Source organism: Saccostrea cucullata, unplaced genomic scaffold (assembly GCF_032062105.1).
Source record: "Saccostrea cucullata isolate Sc308-1 unplaced genomic scaffold, CSIRO_AGI_Scuc_v1 ctg196, whole genome shotgun sequence".
Taxonomy (NCBI): Eukaryota; Metazoa; Mollusca; class Bivalvia; order Ostreida; family Ostreidae; genus Saccostrea; species Saccostrea cuccullata.
Window position 1 is genome coordinate 308815 of NW_026933558.1, and position 15925 is coordinate 324739.

The following is a 15925-nucleotide window of genomic DNA, read 5'->3' on the forward strand; positions in this document are numbered from 1 at the left end:
CAAGAGATATAGCTTAAACGATATACAAATTCAGGATATTATACTTTGTTATAAAAACACACTTAATTTTTAATCTTAGGTTTCAAAGTCTACGATTATTTGTTTGTGGTATTGAAAAGAAGTATTGCGTAAAGTCGACCATACAAGTTACAATCTTGCAGCTTTGATAAGATTGGTTTAAGATTTAATGGTGTTCCGGGATTCTGTGCCATTGCAGTGAGGATGCTAGTTGGCCCTGTATTTCTGGTGGTAGTTTTTGTGTTAGTTGCTGTAATTGCCTGATCTGTTGTAGTTGTTTTTGTTCGAGTTTCTGTTGCTACGGGTTGTAGAGTAGAAGTTGATTTTGTACTGGCAGCTGTTGTTCTTGATGGCGTATGTCTGGTTGTTGTAAGTGTTGTTTTTGTTGCAGTGGTTGTTAAATGTGTTTTTGGCCTCTGGTTCGTTTCTGGGGTTGTTATCTCTTTTGTAGTAATGGACGTACTACTTGATGACTGGTCAATTTTTGTTGAGGATCCACAGTAAGATCTAGCTGAAAATTAAAATAACCAAAGCGTGTAATCTCGTTATTCAATCTTACACATTCAGACTGAACCTACATTTGATAAAGTATTGTAAGATTTATATACATAAAAGATATTATTAAAATTTTATTCATTGTGATAAATAGAAATTGTATATGCCTAATCCATTAACCTCCTGGCGACACTCATGGTCCTTTGTGTTTCTCGAAAACATCTTATTTTTGTTTTACCTTTACCATCACAACAGCAGTAGAACTCATTCTTCCGTTGACCATACCTCACACAGGTTCCAGATCCACACTGGTTTAAATAAGCTGAAATGTAATATTCAATTATATGTTGAGGCATGTGTTTTCAAAAAAAGATGTTCCAGATGCCAGGGCAACTCACAACAAAGACAGACAGAAGTTGCCAATCATTTTGTGTCTGTTGTGCAGTGGTTATATATCTGCTATAGAGTCGTGAAGTAAGGAGTTGATCCTTTCGTCGCGGGATCGAATCCCATTGTGAGACGTGGAGACCGGTCCTTCGGATGAGATCGTATAAACTGAGGCCCTGTGTCGCAGTAGGTACATGCTGGCACGAAAAAGACCCTTCCCCGATCGATGGCCCTGAGTGCCCAGCATAGGACAAAAATTTACAGTTCTCCACCGGCAAGTGGTGGTGTCTCTATATGAGTAAAAAATTCTCAAGAGGTACGTTAAAAAATTAACAATCAATCGATCATTTTGTGTCTGTTTATTCTGGAAACATTATAAAAAAGTTTAACTTTAATACATATGTTCATATTTAAGTCATATGAACTATGCATATGATTTCAAAACGATCTTTTACAAAAGAGTTTATACTTAAAACTGTTTTTAAAAAGAGATACTAAATATATTTCTAAAAATAAGAAATTGTATAAAGTGAAATAAATATTTTAGTTAACTGACTCACATTTTTGTAAGTTCAAAACAACACTGCATGTTCTATCTCCATTAAATGTCAATTCTCCTGCCATTGAAGACAAATTTGTTGGTGGCTGTATACCATGGAGTGTAACATCAGTTATATTCTTTTGATTCGGTTTGCCTTGTATGAGCAGTGTTCTATAACCATAGCTCCCACTGGCTGTGACTGAGATTCCATCAAAAGTCAATACAGCTGAGGTTAATATTTCGTCTTTATTTCTTGGGGTCACATTCATCTGAATTTTCTCTGATAGTCCACCAGGGCAGGTATAAACACCTCCCCACAAGCTTGGAATAAGTTCTGTGGAATCTGTGTAAGAAAGGAATTTTCCCCACATCTTTAAAATACATTTAGGAAACCTTTATGGTGTAAAATTCGATATTAACTACTAGTAAAGTGTGCATCAAATTCATTGCTTTACATGTGAGTAATAAGGATATTCTTTATTTTATATCACGTGTGAGTTTTTTTTTTATCAAACAGCTTTTAAAATCAATCAATCAATCATTTTTTGTCTGTTTGTTAACACTTTACACAGACACATATAGATTAATTAATAGTAAGAATAAGCTATGTCGTAAATGTTTTTTGATTGTTGATAGCCTTGAAAATTATATTTATGCATTTACATGTAAGTTAGCTGCAGATCTGTAGCGTTATGGTTATATATATATATATATATATATATATATATATATATATATATATATATATATATATATATATATATATATATATATATATATATATATATTATATATATATTTGTCTTTGACCATAACGCTACAGATCTCGTAGTGCAAAAAAGGTGCAATTTACGGCGCAATATTTTTTGCGCTCTTTTGGGGGGAATTTCTCCACTTTCCAGCTGTGATTTTTTTTATTATACTGAATGTCATTTTTGATTAAAAGATGTCTGCAAAAAAATCGTCGACTGTCTTTACGTTCACGTTTATAGAAAGCTTTCAAACTCAAAAAGGTTTGCTTTATCAATAGCAAACCTTTATTATCTAAACATTTTGTTACCGTCTTCCTTGGAAGACGGTATTGTATAGTTGAAGTTTTTACAGTCTTCGGACTATGCACTTCCTCTCTTTTTGTGATTGGTAGAAATTGCATGATGAGAAAATTTTCAATTATTTCATTGGTTGAAATGTTCAAGGCAAGGGAGATAACTTTCTGATGATCTATTTTTCGTACGACTTAACAATTTTGCAAGATTTCCAATCTTAAAAAAATGACAAAACGAACAACAAAATCAGCAGTAATTATTTCTTAATAACATGATATTTTTTATAGCAATAAATAAACATAGGTAATCAGAGATTACAGAGCTCACCTCAACGAATGTTGTCTTTACATAAGGCAAAGTCACACAATTAACCAACAAATGTGTACATCCCAAAAATGAAAATATTTAAGCAATTTTGATCTGATACCTTGAAATAAACCTATATAAAAAAATTAAACTAGTTATTCTTCATGAAAATGTAATCAAAATCCAGCATCTGAAGCAAATTTGAGAATTTTCATCTCTTGATGAAAACTTTAACCTGTTCACTCAACCGGAAAATGTAGGTCAGATGCAGCATCCAAAGCAAGCCCGGTAGAGTGCAAGTTTGGTCAAAATAGGGCTTATAGTTACTTGCAAATGAAACATGCAACAAAAACTTTAACCTGTTCACTCAACCGGAAAATGTAGGTCAGATTCAGCATCCGAAGCAAGCCCAGTAGTATGCATCCTTAGATGTATCATACATGCAAGTTTGGTCAACATAGGGCTCATAGTTACTTGCAAATGAAACCTGCACCAAAAACTTTAACCTGTTCACTCAACCGAAAATGTAGGTCAGATTCAGCATCTGAAGCAAGACCGGTAGTATGCATCCTTAGATGTATCATCCATGCAAGTTTGGTCAACATAGGGCTTATAGTTACTTGGAAATGAAACTTGCACCAAAAACTTTAACCTGTTCACTCAACCGGAAAATGTAAGTCAGATTCAGCATCCGAAGCAAGCCCGGTTGTATCCATCCTTAGATGTATCATCCATGCAAGTTTGGTCAACATAGGGCTTATAGTTACTTGGAAATGAAACCTGCACCAAAAACTTTAACCTGGTCACTCAACCGGAAAATGTTGGTCAGATTCAGCATCCGAAGCAAGCCCGGTAGTATGCATCCTTAGATGTATCATCCATGCAAGTTTGGTCAACATAGGGCTTATAGTTACTTGGAAATGAAACCTGCACCAAAAACTTTAACCTGTTCACTCAACCGGAAAATGTAGGTCAGTTTCAGCATCCGAAGCAAGCCCGGTTGTATCCATCCTTAGATGTATCATCCGTGCAAGTTTGGTCAACATAGGGATGATACTTGCTTGGAAATGAAACCTACACCAAAAACTGCACCAAAAATGTTAACCTGCTCCAAAAACATTAACCTGGTCATTCCTCTGCTGAAATTGCAGCATCTGAAACTTTGACTGGTACAATGAAACACACTAGAACCATCTTCCATGCATGTCTAATCAATATAGGACATAGTAGTTCTTTAAAAGAAAACTGCTCCAAAAAACTTAACCTTAACCTGGGACGCCGACGCCGACGTGGACGCCGACACCGACGCCGAGGGTATTACATAAGCTCCCCCAACTTCGTTGAGGTGAGCTAAAAAGGTATCTTTAATTTCATTATAAATAAAATCTGATAGTTATTGCTTGCAGGCTTTACAATTTGTTATTATTCTTTCTTGTTTGAAGAGTGAATGGGAATCAGCCGAGGTTGCCGAAAGCTCTCGGCCAGTCAAAGTTTACGGAGACAAGTTTATCTTTTTTTAAAAGATAGGTGAGCTAGCGCCGTAGCATTTTTTAAACACAGAAAGGAAGATCCGTGATCAAGTGATTTATTTTGCTGAATTCTTTAATTTTTATCAAGGCTGGTGAGTGATCAAGTTATAATTGTTCTGTGAGGCGTATTTTGTAGACATAAAGGTTAAGAAATAAAGGGGGGGGGGGTGCTCTATTGGAGTTTTGGCGCAACGGAACATATATGACCTTTACTGGAGGGGGGGGGGGCTCTATATAATATGAAGAAGATGCCGATTGAGACATTGCATGTATGAGCTGATTTAAAGAAGAGAAATTCTTGGCAATGTAGCAAAGAAAATACATGGGAGCTGAAAGAAATACAGAAAATAACTCAATGTGTATGTCGTGTAAAGAGTCCAGAGAGTTTGGAACGCATGTGAAGTAGCTTAATTGGTCCTTTGGGTCATCTTTGTCAAGATATGTTAGGTTAAAAGCCATACACATCAGAATTTTTTAAACACAAATAGTGGATTTATTCGTTATTTTTAGTGTAAATTCCTGGAATTTGAAAGATTGGCTGAATTGACCAATCAGAAATTAGAATCTATCTTTGATTGTGCCTAGATGTAAACAAACCAACCAAAAAAAAAGAACACCCTCCCTTGTCATATGTTTAGAACAATCAGATAATGATTCGGGCTTTTCCGTCAGCAACCCCCCCCCCCCCCGAATTTGAAATGTTATAAATATGAAGTTATCTTTAAAGTGCAAGTTACACAATAAATAAACAGTTATTTCATGCTACAACACGATACAACGAAATTCTTATCGTACGGTCTATCTGTAGTAGTTTTTCACATTTTTCCCACTCGGAATTCCTCGGATGACTCGTACATCGCACATAACGAACACTCGGAGATCCTCGGATGACTCGTACCTCGCACATAACGTTTGAATGGAGCGTAGCGGAGTCAGCCGAGGATTGCCGATTGTAGCGTAGCGGAGTCAGCCGAGGATTGCCGATTGCAGTTTTCCCAGAATGCACGACCATGGCGGCCGAGCATGCGTATTTAAGGAATTTGGACTAACGTAGTTGCTAGCGCTCGAGAGCGCTAGCAATGACCGAGCAACAACCGTGGTAGGGCTAATGCCCGTAAAAAGCTAATTTAGAAATACAATATCAAGAAATTCAAAAGAATTATACGGCATGTTAAGTGTAGATCTGTTTACTGTTTAAAATTGTTGCTACAGACGGTGAGCCTTTTTGAAAAGCTCTTCTTGTTATCTAGCACTCTCAAGCATGTGTTGTTTTTAAGTAAGCTACATCAGACGCAAGCTTTTATTTACATCAAGTTTATTCCGGTTTTTTCAAACGCGCAATTGACGTATTGAGAATTCTACGGTGAACCGTACGCGCATAATTTCCACGCATGTGGCATTACCGTTGTGTTACCCGTTGCCACGTGTGTTGCTGAGGGTAATAGAACGGATTGTTAACTGCGTTTAAACCAATCAGATTTTAGTATTTAACATGAAAGTATAATAAAATGACATTGTCAGCAAATTCAATTTATCATTGACTCAAATGTTGACTGACCTTTTTCATAATCATTGTTTCTTCATAATTTTGTATATCCAAAAAAAAAATAAGCTGACCAGCTGACCTAATGTCCCTCTATTCATATAGAGCTGATGTCCATACAAAATGTTTTATTGATTTTTCTATATGTGCAAATCAAATGATTTCATAGTTATTCGATATACTAATTTGACTCCGATGTAGTACGAAGTTGCCATCTTTCACTATTGCTGTAAAAAATAAACTTGTAACTAGATTTGACAGTGAAAAAAGCTGTTAGAAGCACATGCACTCTGACCTTTATAAAATCCGCAGTCTCCCTCACCCCCGGGGATCTGTACGTCACAATCTTTTCCTGTCCATCCGGGATTACAGATCTTCTGTCCGTGGACTCCACATTTATAATGTCCATTACAGCCATAATCCTCAGCAACACAGTTAATGTCACAGTCTGATCCATAATAGTTTTCATCACAATATGACGTCACACTCAAATTCAACCTAAAGTCAACAAACGTGTGGTGCAAGATTGTGTCAGATTAATATCTCATTTTTTTACCATATAAGTGGACTTATACATGATTACTCATGTAATTTGTACAATAATCCTCGTATTCAGGATAACTATACAAAAATATTCGAAAAATTCCAAAGATGAAGAAAGTTATTGACAAAAAGTGTACGATGATATCATAGCCTTATAAGTTAATACAATCTATTGTTAATTTTAAGGCGAATGTTGACTGGCGTTTCCCAAAGGAAAAGCACTAGAGTTAACTATAGTAAATCAAGGTTTTCAATATACTAAATCAAGGTAAATTTAATATAATTTTCAGATCGATATTATTTTCTTTTTTTTTTTAAATTCCTACAAGTGAGAAAATTTTTCTTGTATATGTACATACGTCATACGTGTATTTTATTTTGTTAGGGTTAATTTTTTTCAATTGAATTGCATGGCAATTTTTAAACACTAAGTTGTCTACAGATAAATTTTACCTCATCATGACCAGTAGTCCGAAATATCTTACATTCTCCAGATTTTTTTTTTTTACGTTTTTGATATCTTATGGGCCAGGAAAACGTCAGAACGGGCGCAATTTCGCCGTCTCCAGCCGGAGTTAATTTTCTATACTTGCGAACCGAACTAAATGCCGAAATCAAGGTTTATCAATAGCTTAATGCTTCTAATGTTCACCAATATCAGTGAAAAGAAAATATCGCTTTGTGGCAACGCACTTTGAAAAAATACGCACTTTGAAAAAAATTTTCAAAGTGCGTTAAAATTGGGACAAAATCAACGCACTTTCAAAAATTTTTTCAAAGTGCGTTAAATTTTGGACACACTCAACGCACTTTGAATTTTTTTTTTCAAAGTGCGTTAAGAGTGCACATAAACATTTTTTACCATGGAGGCATTTAAAGCACTTTGAAAAAAAATATGTATGAAACAAAAAATTCTAGACTTAGATTTTAGTAATAGAGGGAATCAAATTGTGATAATTATATCTTTCGAAAAACTTTTTTAAAATTTACATGTACGATATTGGTAAGTATTTAAAGTATTGCATCTTCCCTAGCCAAGGGTTTCTGATACGCTAATCTCCTCATAATCAAAGTTTATGAGGAGAGGAGCGTATCAGAAACCCTGGGCTAGCGAAGATGAAAGTATTGTACCTTTGATAACCTGTGAGTTTGACATTTCATTAGGTTGGCAAGTTTCTTAATTTAACCGAAGAATGCCGCCTTCGGTTGGAGGCGGCGAATTCCCGGTTTTCAAAATGGCACCAGTTCTGATGTTTTCCTGGCACGTAAAAAAAAACTAGAGGTACTGTGAGCGATGAGCTCACTAAATGATACCCCCCGCCTCCCATATGGTTATAACTGGTGAAAAAGTCCATGTTTTCCTGTGGCCGGGAAACCTAAAATATGAGTCGGATCAAAAAGTAAAATAGGAGGTGCACAATGGCATTATGTAATAAAGATTCTGTGAAAGTTGCATCAAATTTCATTCAGTGGTATGAGAGGAGTTGCGGATAAGAGATGGGTACCCCAAAGCGTAACAGACGGACGGACAGACGGAAGGACGGACGGACGGACGGACGGAATTAACGATTACTATATACCCTCCCGCTTTTCAAGCGGGGGTATAATGAAATCCTGAAAAAGCCTGGAAAATGGCAGATATTTCGGACTACATGACCAGCAGCACGTACTTCTCAATAACACCTGGTTCCACCACCCATGTTTTATAGGCCTTTGTTTTCTAATAATTTGTTGGGTTTTTTTTTTCAATGTACTTCAAGCTTGATTTCTGTTTGTTAATATCATGTTTTAAAAATGTTTTAAAAACCTATTAAACTACAAAATATTTTAAAAATAAAATGATAATGAAGACGGCAATATAGCTACTAGTATTTGTTCTAAGTAAGGCTGACTGGGTCCTTTTTCAAAGAAATAGGTACATGTACATGTACTACAGTACAAACTTGGATGGTTGTTGTGGTTTGTCTCCAGTGAAAAAATAATCCATGTACTCTATCATAGTGGAGTTATAGTAGGCAGTTGATTTGAATATAAACTTGAAAGTATCAACCAATACTGAGGCCCCTCTTGTGTCCTGGTCTGTCACATTCACTTTTATAAACAAGGGATCCTGTAAGACGATGTACAAACAAACAAACAATAAAAGCGCAAACAAAACAGATCCCATAAACCAACATAACATGTAAAAATACTTTTTTAAAGTCAAACTATCTTTTGTTAAACTGAACAACAATGTTTCTGTGATAGTCAAGTGCAAATAAATATCTCGGAAACTAGTGATGATACCATCACCATTTTTTCACAGAAGTGGTATCTGACCTCTAGCACCCCACCCTCCAAATTTCAGACTCCTGGGTAGGGGACTTCGATGTCCCGAACCGATGTTTATTCGTATAGTATTACATGTAGTAGGACTAAAAACTGGGGGGATGCATATCTCGGAAAGTAGAGATGGTACCATCACCATATTTTCCACAGAAGTGGTATCTGACCCCTAGCACCCCAACCTCTAAATTTCAGACTCCTGGGTAGGGGACTTCGATGTCCCGAACCGATGTTTATTCGTATAGTATTACATGTAGAAGGGCTAAAAACTGGGGGGATGCATATCTCGGAAAGTAGAGATGGTACATGTACCATCACCATTTTTTCCATAGAAGTGGTATCTGACCCCTAGTACCGTACCCTTAAAATTTCAGACCCCTGGGTAGGACACCTCGATGTCCCCAAACCCGATGTTTATTCGTATAGTATTACAGAGTAGGGATAAAAACTGGGGGCCATATCTCGGAAACTAGAAATGGTACCATCACCATTTTTTCACAGAAGTGGTATCTGACCCCTAGCACCCCACCCTCCAAATTTCAGACCCCTGGGTAGGGGACTTTGATGTCCCCGAGCCCGATGTTTATTCGTATAGTATTACATAGTACGGCTAAAAACGGGGGGGGGGGGGGGGCATAACTCGGAAACTAGAGAGTACCATCACCATTTTTTTTCATAGAAATGGTATCTGATCCCTAGTACCCCAACCTTAAAATTTCAGACCCCTGGGTAGGACACCTCGATGTCCCCGAGCCCGATGTTTATTCGTATAATATTACATAGTACGGCTAAAAACTGGGGGGGGGGGGGGGGCACAGAAGTGGTATCTGACCCCTAGCACCCCACCCTCTAAATTTCAGACCCCTGGGTAGGGGACTTTGATATCCCCGAGCCCGATGTTTATTCGTATAGTATTACATAGTACGGCTAAAAACGGGGGGGGGGGCATAACTCGGAAACTAGAGATGGTACCATCACCATTTTTTTCATAGAAATGGTATCTGATCCCTAGTACCCCAACCTTAAAATTTCAGACCCCTGGGTAGGACACCTCGATGTCCCCGAGCCCGATGTTTATTCGTATAATATTACATAGTACGGCTAAAAACTGGGGGGGGGGGGGGCATATCACGGAAACTAGAGATGGTACCATCACCATTTTTCACAGAAGTGGTATCTGACCCCTAGTACCCCACCCTCAAATTTCAGACCCCAAAACTTATGTTCAAATTTTGAATTGCGAACTGCGTTCTAGAATGCAGTTCTTTATTGAATTGCGAACTGCGTTCTAAAATCTGATCGCCTGTTTGCCTGTGAGGTCTTAATCAAAAGTCAATGTCTTTTACTACTATAAGATTTGTTTATCACAATAAACTAAATGTCAAACAATAACAAAAATGCAAAACTCTGATAAAAATTTTTGATTTTCTGTTTCTGATCTCTGAACAATTCATATTCATAACAGAAAAATATACCTTCAGACTGGTTGTGATGGGAAAACTGAGTTTCTGATTCTCACTGAAGTCAATGTTGTTGGAGTCTGGTTGAGCGATAACCTGTTTTGTTCCATATGTGCAGTCAAAACCATAAGGTTTTCTCCTTCAAAACAATTATCAATTCACAGATCCAGCTATTGTTTAAATCAAATTTGTGGTGGTATTTCAAAAAGAAAGGGAAATTGACAAAGAAGTCAATGATATTAAGGTCTCGATCAGCGATACCTCTTGTACAGCCAAATCCGTCTCGAAATGTCCGTTTTAATACACGATTCGTATATGCATATCTTTATTGTTCTTACAGCATCTTATTTTTTTAAAAAGTTATAAATGTATTATATATGCCTAAAATTCAGGGGCCCGTTTCACAAAACTATCTTATGACTAAGATCTGTCTTAAGACCGAAAATTATCTTAAGATTGCACCATAGCTGTTTCACAAAACTGTCATATCTTATGATAATCTTAAGATCTATCATAATCTTAAGACAACTAGATACATGTCTTAAGTCGAAAAAGAAACTTAGGACAGTATTTATTTTGGCCAAAAACCAAAGGATTTTTTAAAGAAAACGGTTTTTAGAGATAAAACATTCCTTTAGACAATATCTGGCCAGTCAGAACAATGACACCCAACACAATAATTTGCGAAAAAAATATACGATAAAAAAACTAAAATGTACCTACTTTATGTTTTCCCACTTTATTCATTTCAAGACATTTTTCTTTGGTTGTGTCCTTTCCCAACGTACTGAAATTGCAACCCATCCCCCCCCCCCCCCAAAAAAAAAACCCCAAATGCTTCTTAGGACCATTGCATTTTAAATTTTATGGATAAGTCCATAAACTTAACTTTAGTTTATTATGTTACATTGTGGCAGACAATATATAAATGGTTTCTATGTGTCTCTAATTGTGGTGATTTATTTTCAAAGTAAAAATTTTATTCAGTCGTACAAAATTAGATAAAATCAAATACATGTCGTTCCATTTCTGAGGTATCCTCTTAATCCACCGGAATGTGTATGACAATTCAATATGCTGTAATGTTCAATGTTGTATATACATGCTTTCTTTATGATCTCTATATAAAAGTATTGAAACAACAAAATTTTGATTGTAATTTTTCTTTCGTTTCTCTTCTTAATCTGTTAGCAGATATATATTGTTGCCATAGATGAAGCGTATCAAAGACACCAGTATAACTATTGAATTAATTATATGAATGAACATTGAACACGATTTGTTGTTTCAAGAGGAGACATTGTTAAAATCGTTCATTATTTGCAAAGCTTCAGATACACTAGTAGTTTTATTTAAAAGTAATGCATTTTGTCAGAAACAACTATTTCCCGAGCAAAAATAAAATATTTAAGCAAATTTTATTTAGTAATTTTATGTAATGAATAATGACCTCCTCCCAACACACACACACACAGTACATGAAAGTTGATGAAATAAAATGTTGTTTTTTTCTGAGAGTATATATGCAAAAGAAACTATATGAGACACACATGATTTCAACATTTCGAAGAAAATTAAAGAAAAACTTCGCAAAAACATATTTTTAAAAAATCCCTTTGATATTGAATAATGAAATTTGTCTTAAGACTTGTCTTAAGATTTCTTATGCTTAAGATAGTTTTGTGAAACAGCAGTGACAAATCTTACGATTGTCATAAGTCAGATCTTAAGATGATCGTAAGATCTATCTTAGGACAAATTTTACGATAGTTTTGTGAAACGGGCCCCAGGTCTTTGAGGTTCCACCTATGATGATTAGCCACGTAGCATCGTTTTCGAAAGTGGGGGGCCAGCCAGAGCATTTTTCTTACTTACTTGAAAAAGTTGACAAGAAAAAAAAGTTGCCCAAAGTCAAAAAGGATTTCTTGGGAAGAGGGGGGGGGGGGGGGGGGGGGGGGGGGTAATAAGCCAACTTTTCTCAATGCCAAATTCTTTCATTACCAATTTTTTGGCCTACAATACTATATTTTCCTTATATCACAAAAAGTTGTTTTTTTTTGGGGGGGGGGGGGCAACCCGTCTTTCAATGAACATTTCCTACAGTATAAGTAATGTTTGGGAAAAAGTGGGGGGGGGGGCAACCCCCCCCCCCCCCCCCCCCCCCCGTTGCTCCGGGCCTGGATGATGGATTTATTTAGTACGTGTTTTCAATTCAATGAAAAACTAAAGCAATCGATAATGACTTGATTAGAAATTCTTAAAGTCTAAATAAAACAACTGGAAGATTATAGAGGAAATATAGATTTTTTTCATGTGAACTCTTCTGAATTATGCTTGTGAATATTCAAATAGAACTGTAACATAGTATAAATTTCACAACTACCATTTATAAATTTCACAGCTATCATTTCCTATAAACGATATTTGACAAAAAATCTTGATTTCATTCGATCTATTTGTAAACAAGAGAGTTATATAAGACATCACACAATGAATATAAAGTTCTTTTTTCTATAGTTTAACTCACCCTACGCATATTTCAAACTTTAAATCACATTTGTCCAGCTGACATCTTAACACATCTGAATCACAGCAAGATCCATTGTAGTCTTTCCCCGATGGATTATCGTATGAGTGAAGACTGACCACAAATTGCCCAGTACCAACTACCACCTTATGGTAAAAAAAAAACAAGCAAATTCAAAGAATTGTGGTCCCCCGCTTTCGGTGTCTTTGTTGGTGAGATGTTATTTTTTATGACACATTGTGTCTAATATGAACATCCTATCATATGTCATTTCTTAGAAATTATCATTGAAATTGATTTTTTTGAAGGATGAAAACCCTTATCCTGACCGTTAAAAATTATGGCAAAAGTTAACGTTTTTTAAAAGTAGGTCAACTCCAAGGTCAAGATCAAAGGGTCAAAGTTGTTGATGAAAGGTTTTCTCACAAGGATTACATATGTGAAGTATGAAAGCCCTAGCCCTTACCGTTCAAAAGTTGTGGTCAAGGTTAAAGTTTTTACATAAGTACATGTACGTAAATCTTTAACATCAAGGTCAAAAGGTCAAAGTTGTTGATATCCAATGAAAGGACTTGCCACAAAGAATACATATGTGAAATATAAAAGTCCTAGTATCTACCATTCAAAAGTTGTGACCAACGTTAAAGTTTTTTTTTAAAGTAGTTAAAACTCCAATGTCAAGGTCAAAGGGTAAAAGTTGTTGGTATCCAATGAAAGGTCTTCTCAAAAAGATTACATATGTGAAGTACGAAAGCCGTAGCCCTTACCGTTCAAAAGTTATGGTCAAGGTTAAAGTTTTTTCATAAGTATGTAAATCTCCAAGGTCAAGGACAAAAGGTCAAGGTTGTTGGTATCCAATGAAATGTCTTGCAACAAGAAATACATATGTGAAATATAAAAGTCCTAGTATCTACTGTTTAAAAGTTGTGACCAAGGTTAAAGTTTTTAAAAAGTAGTTAAAACTCCAAGGTCAAGGTCAAAGGGTAAAAGTTCTTGGTATCCAATAAAAGGTCTTTTCACAAGGATTAGATATGTAAAGTACGAAAGCCTTAGTTCTCACCGTTCAAAACTTATGGTCAAGGTTAACGTTTTTTCATAAGTACGTAAATCTCCAAGGTCAAGGTCAAAAGGTCAAGGTTGTTGGTATCCAATGAAAGGTCTTGTCACAAACAATACATTTGTGAAATATGAAAGTCTTTGTACCTTTCATTCAAAAGTTATGGCCAAAGTAAAAGTTTGAAATTTCTGTGTAAAAGTGGGTCAAACTCCAAGGTCAAGGTCAAAAGGTCAAATTTGGTGGTACCCAAAGAAAGGTCTTGTCACAAGGAATACACATGTGAAATATGAAAGTCATACCTCTACTAAATCAAAAGTTATGGGCAAGGTTAAAGTTTTTGTGACGGACAGACTGACAGACTGACAGACGGACAGACTGACGGACAGACGAATGAGATTTAATGTCCCCTCGCTTTCGCGAAAGCGGGGGACAAAAAAACATAACAAAGATTGAGAGAGGGACGTCAACATTTCTTAGCTCACTCGATTTTATCGAGTTATATATTTATCAGCTGATTTCTGATTCGAAATTTGTCCGTTGTCTTTCGTTGTCGCTTTTGTTGTAAACTTTTCACATTTTATCTTCTTCTCCAGAACTACTGGGACGATTTCAACAAAACTTGGCACAGAGTACCCTTGGGTGAAGGAAATTCAAGTTTGTTCAAATACAGAGCCACTTCTTCGAAAATTTAATGGCATCATTGAAAATTTTTTGTCAAGAACCAATGGGTCTGAGTTTAATTAATAAGTTTTCATGTTATACGTCATCGTATCAAGCCACGGCCCGGAGTCCGCATATAGCTCTAGGAGAGGAACGTACATTTTGGCCGTGGTTTGCGACGATGGTTATACGTATTTCATCCTAATCTATCATACAACTCTACAACAACTGTTTCAAACATATATATATATATATATATATATATATATATATATATATATATATATATATATATATATATATATATATATATATATATATACACATTATATATATATATAATGTATATATATATATATATATATATATATATATATATATAGAAAGCACAAAGAAATTCACTTTTACATGGATACCCACTTCCGCCCCAGCCCGGGGTTGAACTCTCGACCTTCGGAATCTGTCTCCTAGCAGTGCAGGAACAGCGCGCTAGACCGCTCGGCTATCTAGGCAAGTTAAAACTTGCTTTCGATGCCGATGGAATTCTCGCGGCGCTGTCCTACACTACACGGTCATTGAGAATAGAAGTGAGATACAGTTATTTTGACATTAGTTTTAACAGAGGATTGTTACCAATACATGTTGTAATGAAATTAATTATTATTTATAAAGCACATTTTACAACAACTCTTAAACTAATATAACTGCCCTAAGTGAAGAAATATTAATATAGAAAGCACAAAGAAATTCACTTTTACATGGATACCCACTTCCGCCCCAGCCCGGGGTTGAACTCTCGACCTTCGGAATCTGTCTCCTAGCAGTGCAGGAACAGCGCGCTAGACCGCTCGGCTATCTAGGCAAGTTAAACACTTGCTTTCGATGCCGATGGAATTCTCGCGGCGCTGTCCTACACTACACGGTCATTGAGAATAGAAGTGAGATACAGTTATTTTGACATTAGTTTTAACAGAGGATTGTTACCAATACATGTTGTAATGAAATTAATTATTATATTTATAAAGCACATTTTACAACAACTCTTAAACTAATATAACTGCCCTAAGTGAAGAAATATTAATATAGAAAGCACAAAGAAATTCACTTTTACATGGATACCCACTTCCGCCCCAGCCCGGGGTTGAAATCTCGACCTTCGGAATCTGTCTCCTAGCAGTGCAGGAACAGCGCGCTATACATTACAACATGTATTGGTAACAATCCTCTGTTAAAACTAATGTCAAAACTAGAGGTACTGTGAGCAATGAGCTCACTAAATGATACCCCCCGCCTCCCATAATGTCCATGTGTTGCTATATATTGTTTACGGTAATGTGTAAAGAGGAATAACTCGTCCCTTAAATGTTATCCAGAAGCTTCTATACATATGACGTCATAGGTAAAGATATAATGGCAATGTCAATGTTTTTGCTATGGGAAACCTAAAATACGTGTGGAATAAAAAAGTAAAATAGGAGGTGCACAATG

The 15925-nt window shown here is 36.1% G+C and overlaps 1 protein-coding gene and 1 long non-coding RNA gene across 3 annotated transcripts in view; one reads left to right on the plus strand and one right to left on the minus strand.

The window, feature by feature from the left end:
• LOC134238638 (uncharacterized) overlaps nt 1-15925 on the plus strand; it is a 182945-nt gene that overhangs the window by 119940 nt on the left and 47080 nt on the right. The gene's annotated exons all lie outside the window — the stretch shown is intronic.
• LOC134238644 (uncharacterized) overlaps nt 1-15925 on the minus strand; it is an 84803-nt gene that overhangs the window by 52726 nt on the left and 16152 nt on the right. Inside the window, exons 2-7 of the mRNA XM_062720766.1 lie at nt 12721-12866; nt 10209-10332; nt 8352-8518; nt 6161-6363; nt 1461-1784; nt 752-835 (exon numbers count right to left, since the gene is read on the minus strand). Of these exons, the coding sequence (XP_062576750.1) occupies nt 752-835; nt 1461-1784; nt 6161-6363; nt 8352-8518; nt 10209-10332; nt 12721-12866 (1048 nt within the window). The remainder of the gene's footprint in view (nt 1-751; nt 836-1460; nt 1785-6160; nt 6364-8351; nt 8519-10208; nt 10333-12720; nt 12867-15925) is intronic.